General features: G+C 38.5%; 1 protein-coding gene across 3 annotated transcripts in view; it reads left to right on the top strand.

Annotated features, from left to right (window-relative positions):
• ATP10A (ATPase phospholipid transporting 10A (putative)) overlaps positions 1–16,823 on the top strand; it is a 112,336-nt gene that overhangs the window by 28,959 nt on the left and 66,554 nt on the right. For all 3 annotated transcript variants that reach the window (XM_017818518.1, XM_017818517.1, XM_017818519.1), the window contains exon 2: positions 15,338–15,542. In XM_017818518.1, coding sequence (XP_017674007.1) covers positions 15,338–15,542 — 205 coding nt within the window. The remainder of the gene's footprint in view (positions 1–15,337; positions 15,543–16,823) is intronic.

The following is a 16,823-nucleotide window of genomic DNA, read 5'->3' as shown; positions in this document are numbered from 1 at the left end:
GCACGCTGGGTCTCACCTAAAAAAATCCACTGCGCAGGCTCGAAGGGTTAATGACCTTTCCCTAATCTTCGCTTGCGAAGACTGGCCATTATTATTGTTAAGGGTTTAAGGGGCACAGAGCTACTGTATCAAGGTAGACCAGCTAGAATGATACATTCTATTATCGGTTTTGATTGTAGTATTTCTTTGCATAAAATTCACTCTAATAAGAAATAGAGTCTATTGATAAACTGTATTAATCATAAAATCCCAGTCTATGGATTATATCATTATACCTCTATCCTTTGGGAAGACTTTTCAGTGTCACTATCCTCAGTTTCCAGATTTATTAAAAAAATAAATTCAAATTAATTCTAAATCAAAGCATGAAAACTGGATCTATGCTGCTTCTGTAATGTTTCACAAATGAACTCATGGAAGTAAAGTGTGATTGATAACAAAGTGTAGTAGGATGTATTGTACATATTGCACATACACAAATATTCCTGTTTCCTTTAGTTTTGTATCTCATTAAATGTACAGAACTCAAGATGCTTTACCAAATGAACTAAAGCTGGCTGTGAAAGACAAATAAAGAAATTTGTTTTCCCTCACTACATTTCTTGGGAGTAACTGAGCAAGTCTTGCTGCTCAGAGGTGGATCTTTGCAACACTGACAATTTTTCTGTAGCCTCTCTCATACAAATGAATGTAAATAGTCCACAGATTATTTTTAATGTCTCCTGTCTACTTTCTTGGAAGTCACTTCAGGAGTGCAGCCCTCAATATATATTCAGCATGTGAATTTGACAGATTCATTTGACAGTCTCCAGAGACTAAATATGCCTGTGTATATGTATGTGACAAATACTTTAACCTTTGCAGAACTCCGTGGTTTCCTTTTACTTTTAGAATTTATCAGGTTGGATTTTTTGAAGGCATGCTCTGTAGGACAGGAAGATTTTGGAGCTGCCTACAGATTAAGATGATATCACTGTTTCTGCTGTGTCTTGTTTGAAAAGATGAAGGAAAATGATACTCTCTATGCAGAGTTCTCAAACAAGGTTTTGGGCCAATAGCAATTTATTTTCTCATCTTAAACAAAAACGACTAGAGATGCTTTCCAGTGCTCCATAAAACATTTTGCTTATTTTTATGCAGAATAAATGAATATAAGTCTAAAAATGTCAAGGAAACATATTTGTTTGGATTAAGCAAAAAAAAAAATTACAATAGCTTAACTCTGAAGAATTTATACAACTTTCTCACACCACACTCTTGCTCTAATATCACAGCTTATATGTAAGTCAGGGAGTTCTGAAAGTGCAGTGGTGTATGGCTGTTGTCTCTATAGACAAACAGAGCTTTAGGCAGCACACACACCAGTAGCACGCTGGTGCAGTGACAAGTGTATGTTGGAAGGTGTCTAGAATGAATTTCTGTCCTGATGACATGAGTAATTCTTGATGTATGTTTACACAAGAAATGGATTGTGTTGAGGATAGTTGGGAAAGCATTTTCAGAATTTGTACTGTGCATTTACAAAGAGGCTTGGTCTAAATTCATGCCTGCAGATAAGAGATTATTTTCCTTTGATGAGTAAGCCCCATATCAGAGGGAGATTGCAACCATGACTTTCAGTTTTAGGAGTTTTACAAACTGGGGTGTCTTCCTTACAAAGACTTCTCCTTAGTTAACTTCACAGATACAGAACTAAATGCAATCCACTTAATGTCTGGAATGATCAAGCATGAGGTGCTAACAGGAAAGATCAATGCTTACAGAGGTATAGCAAAGACTCGGTAAGGAGGTGGAAGGTGTTTGTAGAGGATTTCCACTGGATGCAGCAAAGAGCCATTGTGTTCAAAGCCACTAATTGCTGAGGATAAAGAAGGAATGTGATTGTAGCAAAACAACTGGAGAAAAAGGATGGAGGCAAGACTGGAAATGAGTGTCTTGATAAGAGTTTGCATTAGGGAGGGAACGAAAGGCACGCATTTAAGTTATGTTTTTTATGATGGGGAGAGGAGTGAAAAATAACCCTTGGTTACTGCTTTGAGTAATAGAGATGAAAATGGTGATGTATGAGCTCTAAAAGGCTGGGATTCAAATATTTTAATTTCTTTTTAATGTCTTACAGACTTGTGAGGAAGGGCTATGGGGAAAAATTTCTTTCATTAGCTCCATAACTTTTGTCTGCAGGACTAGATTGGTTTCATTTGGAACAGCATATTGTAAGATCAGATTGAAGTTCAGTTTCAAAACTAATATTCTTGTCTTTCTAAGTTAGCTTCCACATAGAGGTTGTGGCATAAACATTTTGGTCTGTGTATGCCAGGCTTCTGAGTGCTGTTTTTCTCTTCCCACAACCAGGATAGCTGCCACCTGCTAAGGTGTTTCAGATCTCACAAGCTCTTTTAGGCTGTGTGTTTCCCCTCTGTGTTTCAAACCCTTTCAGTAAGTAGTCTCTTTGAAATGGCTTGCTCTGCACTCAGTTTCTGGGCATATCAAAAGCCAGTCACTTTCTTCTTTTGGCTGCAATAAAGACCTTGAAATTTGTTTCTTCTAGGGTATTGAATTTCGATGTTTTATCATTTTTCCCCCAAGGAAGGTATGAATGTGAACTACAGAGAATTTGTCTTTCTGGAGTTTGGCCAGAAAGAATGCTTTGCTGCCTGAGTTTAGACATCTGTTTAGATACATTGCTGAATTTGGGCCAGGATTTGTAGCTTGGTTTTGGAGTTCAGTGAACAATAAGTGAAAATCATGCATGAACTTTTTTTTCTAATTGTGGGAACAATATTTGCAAATAATTTATTTAGTAATTTCCAAGGAAGATTGAACTTGATGAGGTAACCCTTTTATGAAAAAAGAATCAAAGCACAATATAGACTCCTGTTAGTTGGCCTGCTTAGATTTTAAAATCTTCAAAATTAATTAAAAAAGAGGTTCCGTGAAACAGTGTTAACAAATAACGCGATTTCTTTATAATAGGGCAATAGTTAAGAAGAGTTTATATTGGTAAGTTTTTTGTTTAAATACGTAGAAATATGTACACATCTGACAACTAAAAAGCTCTTGAAAATAATCATGTTATAATCTCAATGTTTTTTTAGAAGTGTGGATAATTATTATGGGAATTATTATGGGAATATATACTTCATTGTGAAAATTTATTGTCTGGTAAACTGATGGAAACAGGCTATCAAAATTTGTACTGATGGTGTGTTATTCTTTATAAATTAACCTTTTTATTGATGATAGTTCAGTAGCTGTGGTCAAGTGGCAAAGGTGCTTCCCTGCAGAGCTCTGTAATTACAAGGTCATTAACAGGATGAGATGTACTGTCTGCATTAGGTGACTGTAACTCATAATTCCATTGGGCTCACTATAATTCATAGTCATTTTGATTGTAAATCAGTGGGACAGGAAAGGACTATATTTCTCTCTATGAAAACATTATTGTGAAAAGTATTATTCTAGCTTAGTATTTCATATTCAACTACACTCATTGACTGGCTTCAGTAAGTTTGGAATATTAATGAGATGAAGACCAACATCTTTAATTCAAGGGAAGCAACAAATAGTATGAAAACATAGTCAAGTTGACACTGAAAGCATTAAATGAATTCTTATCCTGAGTTTATTTATATGTAGGTACCTACAGTAGTCAAGTTGTTGAATCTGAGCTACCGAAATGTTACTAAAGGCATCCTACGTTTCCTTTAAATAGTAGAATTTTGCATTTTCTGTTTCTCACTTCTTCAATATGGATCTCTATTGTTTACTTTCACCAAGAATTTTGAATATAAAATTTGCATCTCTAAGCATAATTGTTTTGACTCAAACCTTCAAAGATTCATATCACTGCATATGATTTGCATGGAGCTTGGTCTCCTAATTCTTCTCTGATGGAAGGCAGGAACATTTTTATATTCTGTGAATTTCTGTGAAACAGCCTTATATAAGGCTGAATTCAAACTGTTTTAGGACCTAGAGCGTAGCAAATTGAGGCTTACACGCACCCTGGTTTCAATCTAATGCAGGATCCAACCCAGTCTGTGTACTTGGGCATGAATACTGGGAAGTGCTCCCACATCCCAGTTTAGATGGAGCTTTAATGATTTTCATTAAGAAAGCATTCTTGGGAAACACCTTGTTATTATTTTATAGCAGAATTTTAGAGATTTTCAGATTTTTCGATTTTGTTTTGAGAACAATATGGTAATTTAAACGTCTGTTATTACTAAGATACAGCCTGAAGGCTGTTTGCTTTTCCTGGCATTTGTATTCTTGTCTTGCTGGGGCAAGCAGTGATCCAGAAACATAAAGACAGGCTCTATAACCTATGAGAGCAGCTAAATATAGAAGAATTGGCTAGATATAGCCTAAGAGAAGTCACTAGGTGTCAAACTTCAGCTGTGCATTTCAGATCAGCCCGAAGAACAAGTTAAGGCCTATTCTTTGCCAGCTACATGGAAATATTAGGGTTCTTCTGAGTTGTAGTTCCTTTTACTGCTCCTTCCCTCTTGAGAGTGTACTGATGCTGGAGGTGGATGTTATGCTTGAATTCAGGGAGTCACTCAGGGATTTACCGTGTCATTTAGGTTGGAAAAAAATGCTAAGATCATCGAGTCCAACCGTTAATCCAGCACTGCCAAGTCCACCACTAAACCACTTCCTAAGTGCCACACCTGCACATCCTAAATACCTCCAGGGATGGTGTCTCAGCCCCTTCCCTGGGCATCCTGTTCCAATGCCTAACTATCCTTTTGGGGAAGAAATTTTTCCTGATATCTAATCTAAACCTCCTGTGGCACAGCTTGGGGCCATTTCCTCTTGTGCTGTTGCTTATTACCTGGAAGAAGAGACCAACCCCCACCTTACTACAACCTCCTTTCAGGTAGTTGTAGAGAGTGATAAGGTCACCCCTGAGACTCCTTTTCTCCAGTCTAAACAACTCCAGCTCCCTCAGCTGCTCCTCATAAGACTTGTGCCCTAGATCCTTCACCAGCTCCATTGCCCTCTGGACATGCTCCAGCACCCCAGTGTCTTTCTTCTCACTGAATAGATGTGGAGATAGACCACAATTTTATCTAGGATAGCACCATAAATCTCCCTTTGTACCTCTTGCTGTCAACAGAGGTGTGCCTGAGTGTGCCTGAGTTTGAGGTTTTCCTGTTTATCTCCATTGAATGCATGTCCTCATACAATGAGAAAGGAATTTCTTAGAAACTCTACAGTTAAATATAATTCATAAGATTACAAACAAGTGCACCAATGCATCCTTCCAATATCCTTGCAAGTCAGTAACCCACATATTATACAGTCTCACACCTTAGTTTAGAGTACAAAAAACTTTTCTGCAAATATACAGTAGCATCCAAATTTGTTTTCCTCTGCAAGATTGTTCCAATAATATTACAGCTAAGAGGTTTTTTCTATTTTTTTTTTTCTTTTAATCATCACCAGTTCTGTAAGCAGTTTAGTTTTGTGTGGCACTGGAGTAACAAAGTCCAGTGTATGGGCTAAAGCTAATTTCTGGAATTGCAACCAGAAGAAATTTAGAGGCAACAACATGAAAAACATAACCTCAGTTGTTCTGAATGTGACCACTGCACCCTGGGACCCACTGAGATCTCAGCTGGTATTCAGTATTTTTCCTGTCCTCAACCTGTGCTTTAGATTGTCCAGATGAGAACAGATGAGAACATCCAAATGAGATGGATGTCATGGATAAATGTTATCCAGACAAGAATAGAACTGGAAGGAAAATGTAAAACTTAATGATTTCAGGGGGAACTGGAGAAAGTTGAACACTTATATTCAGTCTGAGACATTGATTTGGCCTGTTAAATGTGAAAATGATTAATTACAAATGTTCTTTTCACTAATTATCTTGTTAACATTAAATAGCCAAACTATGTTAACTTCTAGAGTGCTTTACTGCAGTGGTTAGGTAACATGTGTCCTTTAGAATTTTAAAGGATATGTGCAGTTATGTGCAGAAAAGTAGTTTACCCAACTGAATATCAGTGAACAACTCCATCAGGACCATGTATGTAATTAGCAGTAAGTACCTTTTCTGATAAAAAATCTTTCAGCTGTCTCATGTTAATCTGAAAAACTGTTGCACCTCTTCAGAAGTACATTTCTTTAGAAATTCTGTACAAATGGCTTTTTGTGTATATGTAGTGAATATACTAATGCATTGTTATGTCCTGGGTCAGGTTGTCCTGAGATCAAATGAGGCAGATGTGTAGAACAACAGGAATGAGAAGGAATAAAATTTCCACTGAAACGTCTGAATCTGTTAAAGAATGGTATTTTCCTCAGTAACTGTGCAGAGCCATGCTAAATTTACCTTTTAGGATGTACCATTAAGATACGAAGAAATCCCTTGGAATGGTCACTGCCTTAAAATGCAGTGGGAGAGCACCAAATGGAGGAGTTGGTCCACTGGAGGATTTAGTTCCCTGGATTTGTTCCTCTAGCTAGCACCTGAATGTTAGGCACTTGGATGGTATTCTCAAGTGTCCTCATGCTATTAATTATTGGTCTAGGGGACAAGGACCCTGGAAGGCTTCTACACAGAGCTCATGTCTTACCAAAATTTGGCACCTAGGATCGCTGTAGGAAGAGTTCCTGCTTTTCTTTGATTGTTTAGGAAGATGCAGGAGATTTGTGTCATTGCGTATCTACTATTTGAGTGGCTTTCCTTCAGGCAGGGAATTATTTCTTCTTCCATGTTTTCAGAGCGCCAAGCTCTGCTGAATCTTTTTGCAGTGGCTTGGAGCAGTACTGCAATGTAAACATTCAGTGTTAATATCTGTGATGGCTCTGGTAATCAGGACGAGAATCTTACCTGGCTGTGAGCATGATCACATCTAGGCCGTTCTTCTACTTCTCCACCACCTTGTGTGATATCCTTTTAGAAAGCCTCAACACTAAACGTTACCCATCTGTCCTGCTATATATAAAGCAACTGATAGTCGTCTCTCCCAGTATATCTGTTTACTGGAAGAGTGATAGGACTTTATTAGCATATTTGCCAGTAGACATAAGAGTGTTGAGAATCATACCACTTACAGAGATCCTAATACTAGATGTCTCTCTGGAACAGCAATAATTTTAAAATCAAGTTCTAAAAGGCAACTTTTTCTTTCTTCAGTTTGTATAAAGTTTCATTACATGTTCTGCTTTTATGTTTTATGTTGTTATTGCAACAGCAAGTTTCTTGGCTGAAAAATCATTTATTCCGGGTAGCAAATATTTCATTATAGTTAACAATAGTGAGGTTTCTTTCAACACGAGGTATAATAATGGAGATAACACTGCCAAGAGAAGTTAAATTATTACTTCCACATTATAAGCCTGAATCATTGCGGTTTCCTGAGTACTTTTTATTTCATAGCAAGTTTGACTAGTAGCAGAAAAATTAACAATTTTCAGAAAGTGTAAATTTAATAAAAAGTACCTTTATGCTTCATCATTGCTATAAATGCATATTTGCTTCTTGTAACTGTAAAATACATTAGCACATGCTAATCCTCAAAAAAAAGAAAAAAATTATATTTGAAGTATTTGAAGTCAATGAAAATATATTTAAAGTGCCATTAAAATAATGTGAAGATTACGGAGTGTATTTAGAAACTTCAGTCATGGAGAGATTTCATTCTCTTCAATGTTTCTCCAAAACACACACTATTAATCTGTTTTGTCTGATTAATATCAGATTTAGAGTCTCTTCATGATTTATTTTCATAGAAACAGATGTTATCACGTGTGGTGAAATGGAGACATATTCTGGGCACTATGTAACCTCCTTTGGCATTAACTTATGCTACATGTTTTTCCTTCATTTTGCCACAACATTGTACTTGTACACAAATGGTTCTCAGCCTGTTTCCATAGATACTTGACATGTTCAGACTTTGTGCAGTGTATGCCTTGGTCTCACAGATAGCTTGTTTTTAAACTCCGAGAACTGCTACACCCATAGTTTTCAAATCATAATTGATACTGGTTATAAATTACAGCAGTTTTGTTCACATATTTTGGTGCTGTCCACCAGCTCTGCTGTTGTAGGCTGTGATGAGTTCATGCAAATCTCTGCTTGCCACTGAAGTGTTTATAGAGTGCTATGAACTCAATTAGTGTGAACGCTCTTCACATGTACAGGAGTGTGGGAAGTGGAGAGGTGGGGGATTGAAGGTGAAGGCTCCAACCCAGGCAAGGGAAAGAACAGACAATTTGGGAGAACTGTATGAGCATGAAGTACCTGTTGACAAACAACTGGATGCTGGAGCCTCCCTAAAGATAGTTTGGGCTGATATGACACTTCTGTATTTGTGTTACAGTTTGAGGTTCTCCTTCAGAAGTTGCTGTTCTGCTTGGGTCCTGCTAATTAGCTTCAAGTGTTTTTTAATTAGCTTGCTTCTAACCAGAAGACTTGTCACGACACTTGTAGCCAACTGATTTGAACATATTTTAAGTCACTGAGAGCAGAGATGTACCTGAAACATATTTTGTGCTACCCCAGTTTATTTCTACCTCCTGAGATGAAGGACCTGGCTGACATCAAGAATCAATCCAAAGTATGCCTTGTACTTGCCGAACAACTCTTTCACCTGTCTTTTGTGGAGGGCTTTTCCTCTTCCACAGACTTAATTTCTTGCTGTGTTTCTTTAAAATCCTACTGGTTCAATGGCCAGCCTCAGCTGGCAGGAAAGGCAAAGGAGTCAGATTTCTTTTGAAGTGAAGAGATTGTTACTTCAAAAGCAGGTCAGCGGATGGGCTTGGACTGGGAAACAAGATTTCACTTGGATGTTTTGAGAGGCTTGAAAATCTCTGGGTTGCAGCCACAACATATGTAAGAAGAGTTATGCTGTGTAAGCCAGATAGAACAGGCTGAACACCTCAAAAGGTACAAGAGAATACCTTCTAATCTTCTCGTAAATGTATTCTACAAAACCTGCTAAGATGAATATAGGAGCTTAGTTGGGACTAAGCTAGGGCACAGTTACATAGAAGCACAGATGCCCCAGTCACTCACTGGATTTGATGGAGAAAATCTGCATCAGCCATCCCACTCATTAACTGTAATTTTTGTCATTGGAAAAGTACAGGAAATGAAGAACAAAAAATGATTACCCAGTAGTCCCCATCCTCTCAATTTAATGTATAAAATTTCTAGTATGTTGGCCTCGCTCAAGTGGAACAGATTACAGCTGCATAGCCTTCATATTTCTTTACCGTGCATTACTTATGATAATTTTCCCAAACTTAAAAAAAAAAAAAAAAAAAAGAGGCAAGATGTTTAGTTTTGTTATCTTAAGAAATTTTTAATAATTCCTTATTGTGCCAAAACAGTAAAAAGACATTCAAAAGAAGTAAACAGTTATTTTTGTAATATTTGAATGGAGACGGTTTGAAAATCTTCAGCCTTGTGTAGATATAAACTGGTATCTACATGTCCAGATACCAAAATTATGGGCATGATCTTTATCAGCTCACGTTGCAAAGGAGACCAGAAGAGGGAAAAGCGTAGTTAATAGGAAAAGAAAATGTAATTTATGAGTTTCTGTGTTTCCAAATTATAAACTGACATTCGAAGAAAAAAATCATCAATATTTTTTGATTTGTTCAGTTTTTGCTGAACAAAGTAGGAGTTTTGCTACTAACAAAAGCCAATCTCAAATCTGGCACAGACCTGTAGGCTGTTCTGTTTTAAAACAGAGCATAGGTCAAATATGTGCAGTAGGTAGACTAATACAAATTTTTAATAGCAATAACATATTTTTCTCTGTGTTAATACACTTGAAAGGATCTTTCAGAGTTTCCTTTTAATGTTCAAAAGCAGATATGCTTTATCATGGCAAAATAACATTAACCTCTAGAGGAGTTTGACTCCTGCCCGGGCGACATTTGTTGTCGGCTAACAAGTGTTGATGTCAATGCAGCTTTACCAGCTGACTTTTTAGCTATTTATCTTTACATTTCAGTCAATGTTTACCTGCAACGATATGCTCAGAAAAGTGAAAGCACTGGCAAGTTCTGCTTCCAGTTGTGGCAGAGAGAAGCATGAAGATTTACATGACCGTGGTTTTAAACCACAGATGACAGATAAATTCTTTGCATGCAAATGTATTGATAAAGATTAGGTTGTGTGCAGGAGGATGCACATTTTTAATATGTGAGCTCAACACAACACATTATAGTAGCTGGGCATAGCTGGTCTAAAATTAATAGTTCGTCAAGGTGATTTAACTAGCAAGTAACAAAAATATCTATCCATTCCTTTTGCAGAATGTCAGTAGTTCATGGCAGCATATTGATTTGCAGGACTTTTATGTAACTCTCCAGGTTTGAAAGATTTAGTATCTCTGACTTCTTCCTGTGGTTTATCATGGTTTGCAGCATTTGTTTCTTGTAGCATCAGCCTATAAGTATATTATAGGTAATAAAATGTATCTTCAGGCTTGTGATAAATGAAGGCAGGTAGAACTAGAGTTGTGGGCTGTTAGCTTCTGGGCTAAATATCTGTGTCATGGTTTTATGCAACCACTGAAGGGAACTGGATTCACTAAGATGGTGCCTCCCATTCCTTGTTCCTGCCAGAATTCTTCAAGCCTTTCAGCAAAATATTTCAGGAGGCTTGATGATGTTTACTTAAACTTGCCGAAAGCTTTTGTTAAAAAGGTCCTTGCAAACAGTGCCTGCAGCTGCCACAAATGAGTGGTTTAAGTCCACTTTAATAGTCACCATCAAAGGTATTAGCAAAAGCAGGGTTTAATATAAATTTGTGAAAGTGTGACTTAACAGAGTTTGATGGCAAGGTTCATTCTATTACTATGTTGATGATGCATACAAGGAAAATAGAATCAATTTTGTGTGATTTACAAAAGGGTCAGGGATGCAAAAGGGTAAGGTCGCAAGGGGTAAGGGAGATTTCTCTGTTGAGTCATGAGTTTTGGAGTGGACCCTCTTGCTTTCTAAACTTCTCATGGAACCTAGGTGCAGCTCAATCCAAACGTAGTCTCAGACTTGGTCAACAGGATATCTAAGGGATTTAATAGGGAAATCCTACTGTTGGGTCACAAGATTCAGAATAGATTCCCTTGCTTTCTAAAGTCCTGATGGAGCCTAGGTGTAGCTGAGTCCAGTCTTAGCCTCAGACCTGGGCAAGAGTTTATGTCTGGAGGATTTAGCAGAAGTCAATTATTGACTTAATTTAGTGATTCAGTAAGATTAACTATAATCACAAGAGTAACTCAGTTTATCTGTAGGGTGTTTAAATCAATTAACACATGCACACACACAGACACAAAGATGTTATGTGTGTATATATATGCACAAAGGTACCTGTTAAAAATTCTACTTGAGTGTCAGTGAAATACTCATTTGGCATTTCTCAGTGGGAGAAGCTTGAACCTCAAGGAGTGGGGGATATCAGCCCAGGACCAGTCATCAGCTTTTGGTGACAGTCCTTGGAGTATTGCAGCTTGAGAGCTTGCGAGCTCTAAGAGGCATCCCACTCTGATGCTGATGCAGCCTGCTGTGGTTCAGGAGAGCTCAAAGGGCCTCACTTAGGACCTCTCCTTATAGGGTCGTAAGATGATTGGCTTCAGTCATTAATCAGCTTCCATCCTGACCATAACCCAAGTCGATAATTCCTGAAATTATTCAAAAGTCCAGTAACAGTGGGGTACCATTCCACTGGAGTTATGATACAGGTGAGTAATGTTCTAAGGCTATTAGGGGATGACTGATTATTTCTCGTTCCTCTCCGTGGTCAGGCAACAGGTGTTCCTGATATAAACAGTGCCACTCAGCCACATAAGAGTTCCTGGTATGGTCAAGGGACACTTCACCGCCCAAGTCATTACACAAAGGCTAAGGCCTAACAAGAATTACTGAGATTGTAGAACAGACTTGATGAGGTAGAGCAGAGGGGTAGGGGATGCACCACCACAGAAGCCCTGTACTGAGACTGCAGAGGACTGTCATCATTTTGGGCTCCTTCTCTTATGTAAAGTCCATCATTCCTAACTCTCTATATCATAAAACTTTACTGGTGCAGTATAACAGCAAGAATAAACATTTAGTAGGTGATATAACAACAGGACAACAAAGTCCTGTCTCTGCAGAATCAATGGCAAAAATTTAACTTTGTCTCTGGGGTCACTTGTGTTTGCACTGGCTAGAGGTATGATGGTTGTCTCGAGGTGAGCAAACCTGCATGTTCAGAAGATTAGGCTGATCACGTTAAAGGAATGCTCTTTAAGGACTGATGTATTCGTAGTTCAGCTAGTGTGACCCACCCCATCTGAAAACAGTGTTATGCCATACTCTGCAGAGAACACTTGCTGTGACTATTCATTGGCTACAATGAGACAAGTTCAAAGCTGTGCTACAGGCCATAGAGCAACCCTGTTTGAAAAGGATTAGGAAGCACTTTTCCATGAAGACAGTACTTTTCCATCCACTACCTGATCCTTGTTAGAGCTGATTGAGTGGAATACTGGGCCAAATTGTTCCTGTGTGTCTGATGAAGGGAGTTGTGCCCTCGGGCCCTGGTGCATGTGCAGGAGGTCTTGCATTCGTGGATTCATTAAATCATAGAATGGTTTGGCTTGGAAGGGGCCTTTAAAGATCATAGTACAATAGACCTGCCAGAGGCAGGGCCACACTTCATTATTATATCAGGTTGCTCAAAGCCCCATTTTGAACACTTCCAGGGATGGGGCATTGACAGCTGCACTGGGCAAGGAGTTCTAGGTCCCACCAGCCTCATCATAAGAAATTTCTCCCTTATGTTTCATCTAAACCTACCCTCTTTCAGGTAATACCATTACCTCTTGTCCTGTGACTACAGACCCTGGTAAAAATTCTCCATCTTTCTTACAAGCCCCCTTTATATATTGAAAGGCCACAATAAGGTCTCCCTGCAGCTTTCTCTTCTCCAGGCTGAACAACTTCATTTATTCCAGCAGAGCCATTTGGCCTTGTGTTGCTCGATATCCACCCTTCCTGCTACAGTGCATACAGTTGTGGCAGTTGCTAAGCATGTGAGGGATGAGGAAATGCTAAAATAGCAATGCTTTTCAAACAATAGAAATTAAATAAAAAATAGTAGTGCTTATAGCATAGTATGGGACTACTTGCTGTTTTTAGCCTGATCATGCTTTTGTACTGCTGCTTATTGTACATGCATTTGTACATCAGCCAGTTGCACAGTTAAATTAAAAAGAATGAAAAACAACAGAACATGTAAAGGGATTCAGAGTTACAGATTGCAGAGCTAACAAACCCTTCAGATCTGCAGTGCGGTAATTTGTACTGTTATGGTGCACTGGGTTTCAAAGCAATTCATACTCACTAGCAAGACAAGTTAAATGTTTGTTTCAGCCTGATTGTGAAGAAAATGGGTAATTTCAGCACTTACTATGTGCATTACCTGCCTTTGTTAAATTATCATGTTTTACACTTGGCTCTTACTAATCCTTTTCAGGCTTTATCAAAATGGAAATCACAGCCATAATTTTCATTCTTCCCCTTATAAACTGGAAGTAATGAAAAGACAATGAAAAAATTCTGGGAGGTAAAACCTGATCTGATACATCCTTGTTATGCTACCTGACCCTTTATTGTTCAGGATTTGGGCTAAATATGTGAATAAATGGCAATTAAGTTACTAATTCCTGTAACACCAGTGAAGGCATGACTATCAGTACCTCCAAAGTAACAACATTGTTAGGACTTCCTTATTTCCACTTGGTTACAAATCTATTCATATTACTGCTGAAAGTGATGTATTTTAAAATAATATACTTTAAAAAACAAAATAGTTTCCACCACTCCTAACCCTCCCTCGGAAACCCATTCTGGCGGTTAAAATCACAGAATCATAGAATCAACTGGGTTGGAAAAGACCAATCCTTGATCCAACACTGTTGTGGTTGCTAGACCATGGCACTAAGTGCTACATCCAGTCTCATCTTAAAAACCTCTAGGGACAGTGAATCCACCACCTCCCTGGGCAGCCCATGACAATGTCTGATTACTCTCTCTGTACAAAATTTTCTTCCTAATATCCAATCTAAACCTCCCCTGGCACAGCTTAAGACCATGCCCTCTTGTCCTACTGCTGGTTGCCTGGGAGAAGAGACCAACGCCCACCTGGCTACAACCTCCTTTCAGGTAGTTGTAGGAAGTGATGAGATCTCCTCTGAAAGTGCTATCCCAGGAGATCGTCTCTGGTGACAGTGGCAGTGACAACCATCTTGGTGCTCACACGGCCAAAGGCCTTCTGACAGCTTAGAAAAGTGTTAGAATAGCAGCTTCCCATTTTCGGGAGGTATTTTACCAAGTCAATATTGTGGCTGTTTTGAAATTCATTTCTTTCAAAAGCACAACAGAATAAAGCAATTTCCACAAATGCCAAGAAAACAGGTGAGTCTGTGCATGCCATAAAACTAAAACCTGAAATTTTAGCTAAAATTAATTAAGCAATCACCTGTTCCTTTTTCCCCTGGCTCTCAAGAAAAAGTTAAAAAATAAAAGAAGTAGCAAACTAGCATGACCTTTAAAACTAGAGAGGTTTAGTGGTTGTATTCCAAAACGAAAGGTTCAGGGTAACTAAGCAAAAATTAGCTATGTAACAGACAGCATTAAGGCTAGAATGGAAATACAGCAGAAATACTTGAAAGAAATGACAGTGTCCTTTCTCAATAGAGCAGCTGGGACTGCATTTTCACACATGACATGTCCTTGTAATTCTACATTTAGTGATGAATAGTGCATATTTCTCTCAGTTAGGAACTTTGTCCAGATATCATGTGCAGCACTATACAGAGTTTGTCCCTGTTGGAAAGAGGGAATAAGTGGAAGCTGTCTGAGGGTGCATCAGAGGGTGGCACATGATGGAGGACATTCAGGATTCAAGCAGGTGTTCTGCACCCAGACCTGTTCTCATATCCCCCTTGCCATAAAAGTGACTCCACACGTTATGGACAATGGCTCCCTCCCCTTTACGGGATCAGATGGGTGACTCAGAGCATGGAGGGAGGGAAAGGAGAATATGTGAAGCTCCTGTTTATCCTGCTTAGTCAGGTTGAACATCAGCATGTCCTCTGGGTCTTAAAAGAGTGTCTTGGTAACTCAGACCTGGTTCTGAGTCATTGGGAAGTGACCTCCTGCACTCTGCATTGGCTTTTCCCAGAGTGATTGGAGAGTTCCTGAGAATCTTCCAAAGGCACTTTACTCCTGGTACAAATCAAACCAGATCTATCAGAAGCATCCCAGTCTGTGCATTTTTTTGATTTATGTGTCCTGTAAATGTCCTCTTTTTTTTCAGAAATGAGAAGAAATATATAAGCAGATACTGGAAAGAAGTGAAAGTCGGAGACTTTGTGCAGCTTCGCTGTAATGAAATTATACCTGCTGACATATTGCTGCTCTCCTCGAGTGATCCCGATGGGCTGTGCCATATAGAAACAGCTAACCTGGATGGTGAAACTAACTTAAAACAAAGACAGGTGGTGAGGAGGTTCTTAGAGCTGGTAAGTCATCATTTAGGATAAGAATTGGTAAACAGTAAGTAGCTGTTTACCAATACACTCCACACCAGCTAAATCTGATTGTTCTAGTAGTGCTAATGAATTACTGTTATGGTTGTCATTAAAATGAGAGCACTTGCCAACAACTGACCTCATCATAGTATCAGAAGTTTTACCATAATTTTCCCCTGAATCTGAATAAGAATTATTTGGGGCAATTGTGTGTGGTTGGAAAATGTTGGGGGTTTTTAATGGCTTCTATTGTAGCTTGATTCTTGAAAACACATTTTAACTGCCCAAGGAGAAGATACTTAAATATAAATAAATGCTTTTCCTGCCTGTAAACCAGATCAGTTTCAATTAGGAATTTGCCTGAAACTGTGTTGCAGAATATCCCTCCAGCACTTGGAGCATTAAAGCTTGCAAGATTTAAAGGGACAGCGAGCATGCATTCTGAAGTTGTCTGTGCTCAAAAACCGGTTTACTGCTCTCTCACTGTGCTTATCTCTGCCCAACAGCACTATTTTGAAACAAAACATAATCCAGGTCAGTTACTGTCAGCAGAATTAGAGGAAATTACCTGAAGTTTTACTTGCTTTAATGGTCTTACTGAAATACTATTTATTTGTGTGCCCTCCTCTCCCGTCATTCTTACCAGCTAACTCCAGTTTCCTGTATTTGTCAGAAAAAAAAAATATTTTTTAGAATTCCACTACATCTTTTTCCTAGTAGCTCTTCTCATTTGAGAGATTTTGCAAACAATGGGAGCTGCTGTCCTTAATACTGTCATCAAAGGTAACTACGGAAGCCTGGAGTTGTACTGAGGTAGATCAGCATTAATGAAGTTAAAATCCAACCAAGAGAAAAAAAGTCAGTGTGCCTTCCAAATAATTCTTTATGGTAGGTAGATCCTTTCTCTGAATAGCTTGTAAAAACATGAGATAAAGACTTGTTTAATCTTCAGTGATTTCCACATAGAATTTAGACATGACATGACAGCTACCAACATGGCAAGAAGCTTAATCAGCTGCAAGCCAAATGTTTCAAAAACTCTGATTGTTTCAAAGCAGTTAATTGAATTGCTTCTCAAACATCCCATCCTGTTCCCGCTGAGAGGAAATTTCTCCCAGTGGATAGAGCTTCAGGGAGGTGCTCAAAGACATATCACGGTTTTGTGCCAACATAGAGTTCCTTTGTGACTTCAGGTACATTATGTAGGACAAAATCTGTAGATTTTATTTAGGTTACTGAACACAGGCATGTTTTGCATTTGTAGGTACAGTT

Source organism: Lepidothrix coronata, unplaced genomic scaffold, assembly GCF_001604755.1.
Source record: "Lepidothrix coronata isolate B3197 unplaced genomic scaffold, Lepidothrix_coronata-1.0 Scaffold68, whole genome shotgun sequence".
In the NCBI taxonomy this organism is placed as follows: Eukaryota; Metazoa; Chordata; class Aves; order Passeriformes; family Pipridae; genus Lepidothrix; species Lepidothrix coronata.
The sequence above is the reverse complement of the archived record's forward strand: the minus strand, read 5'-3'. Positions and strand labels throughout refer to the sequence as shown.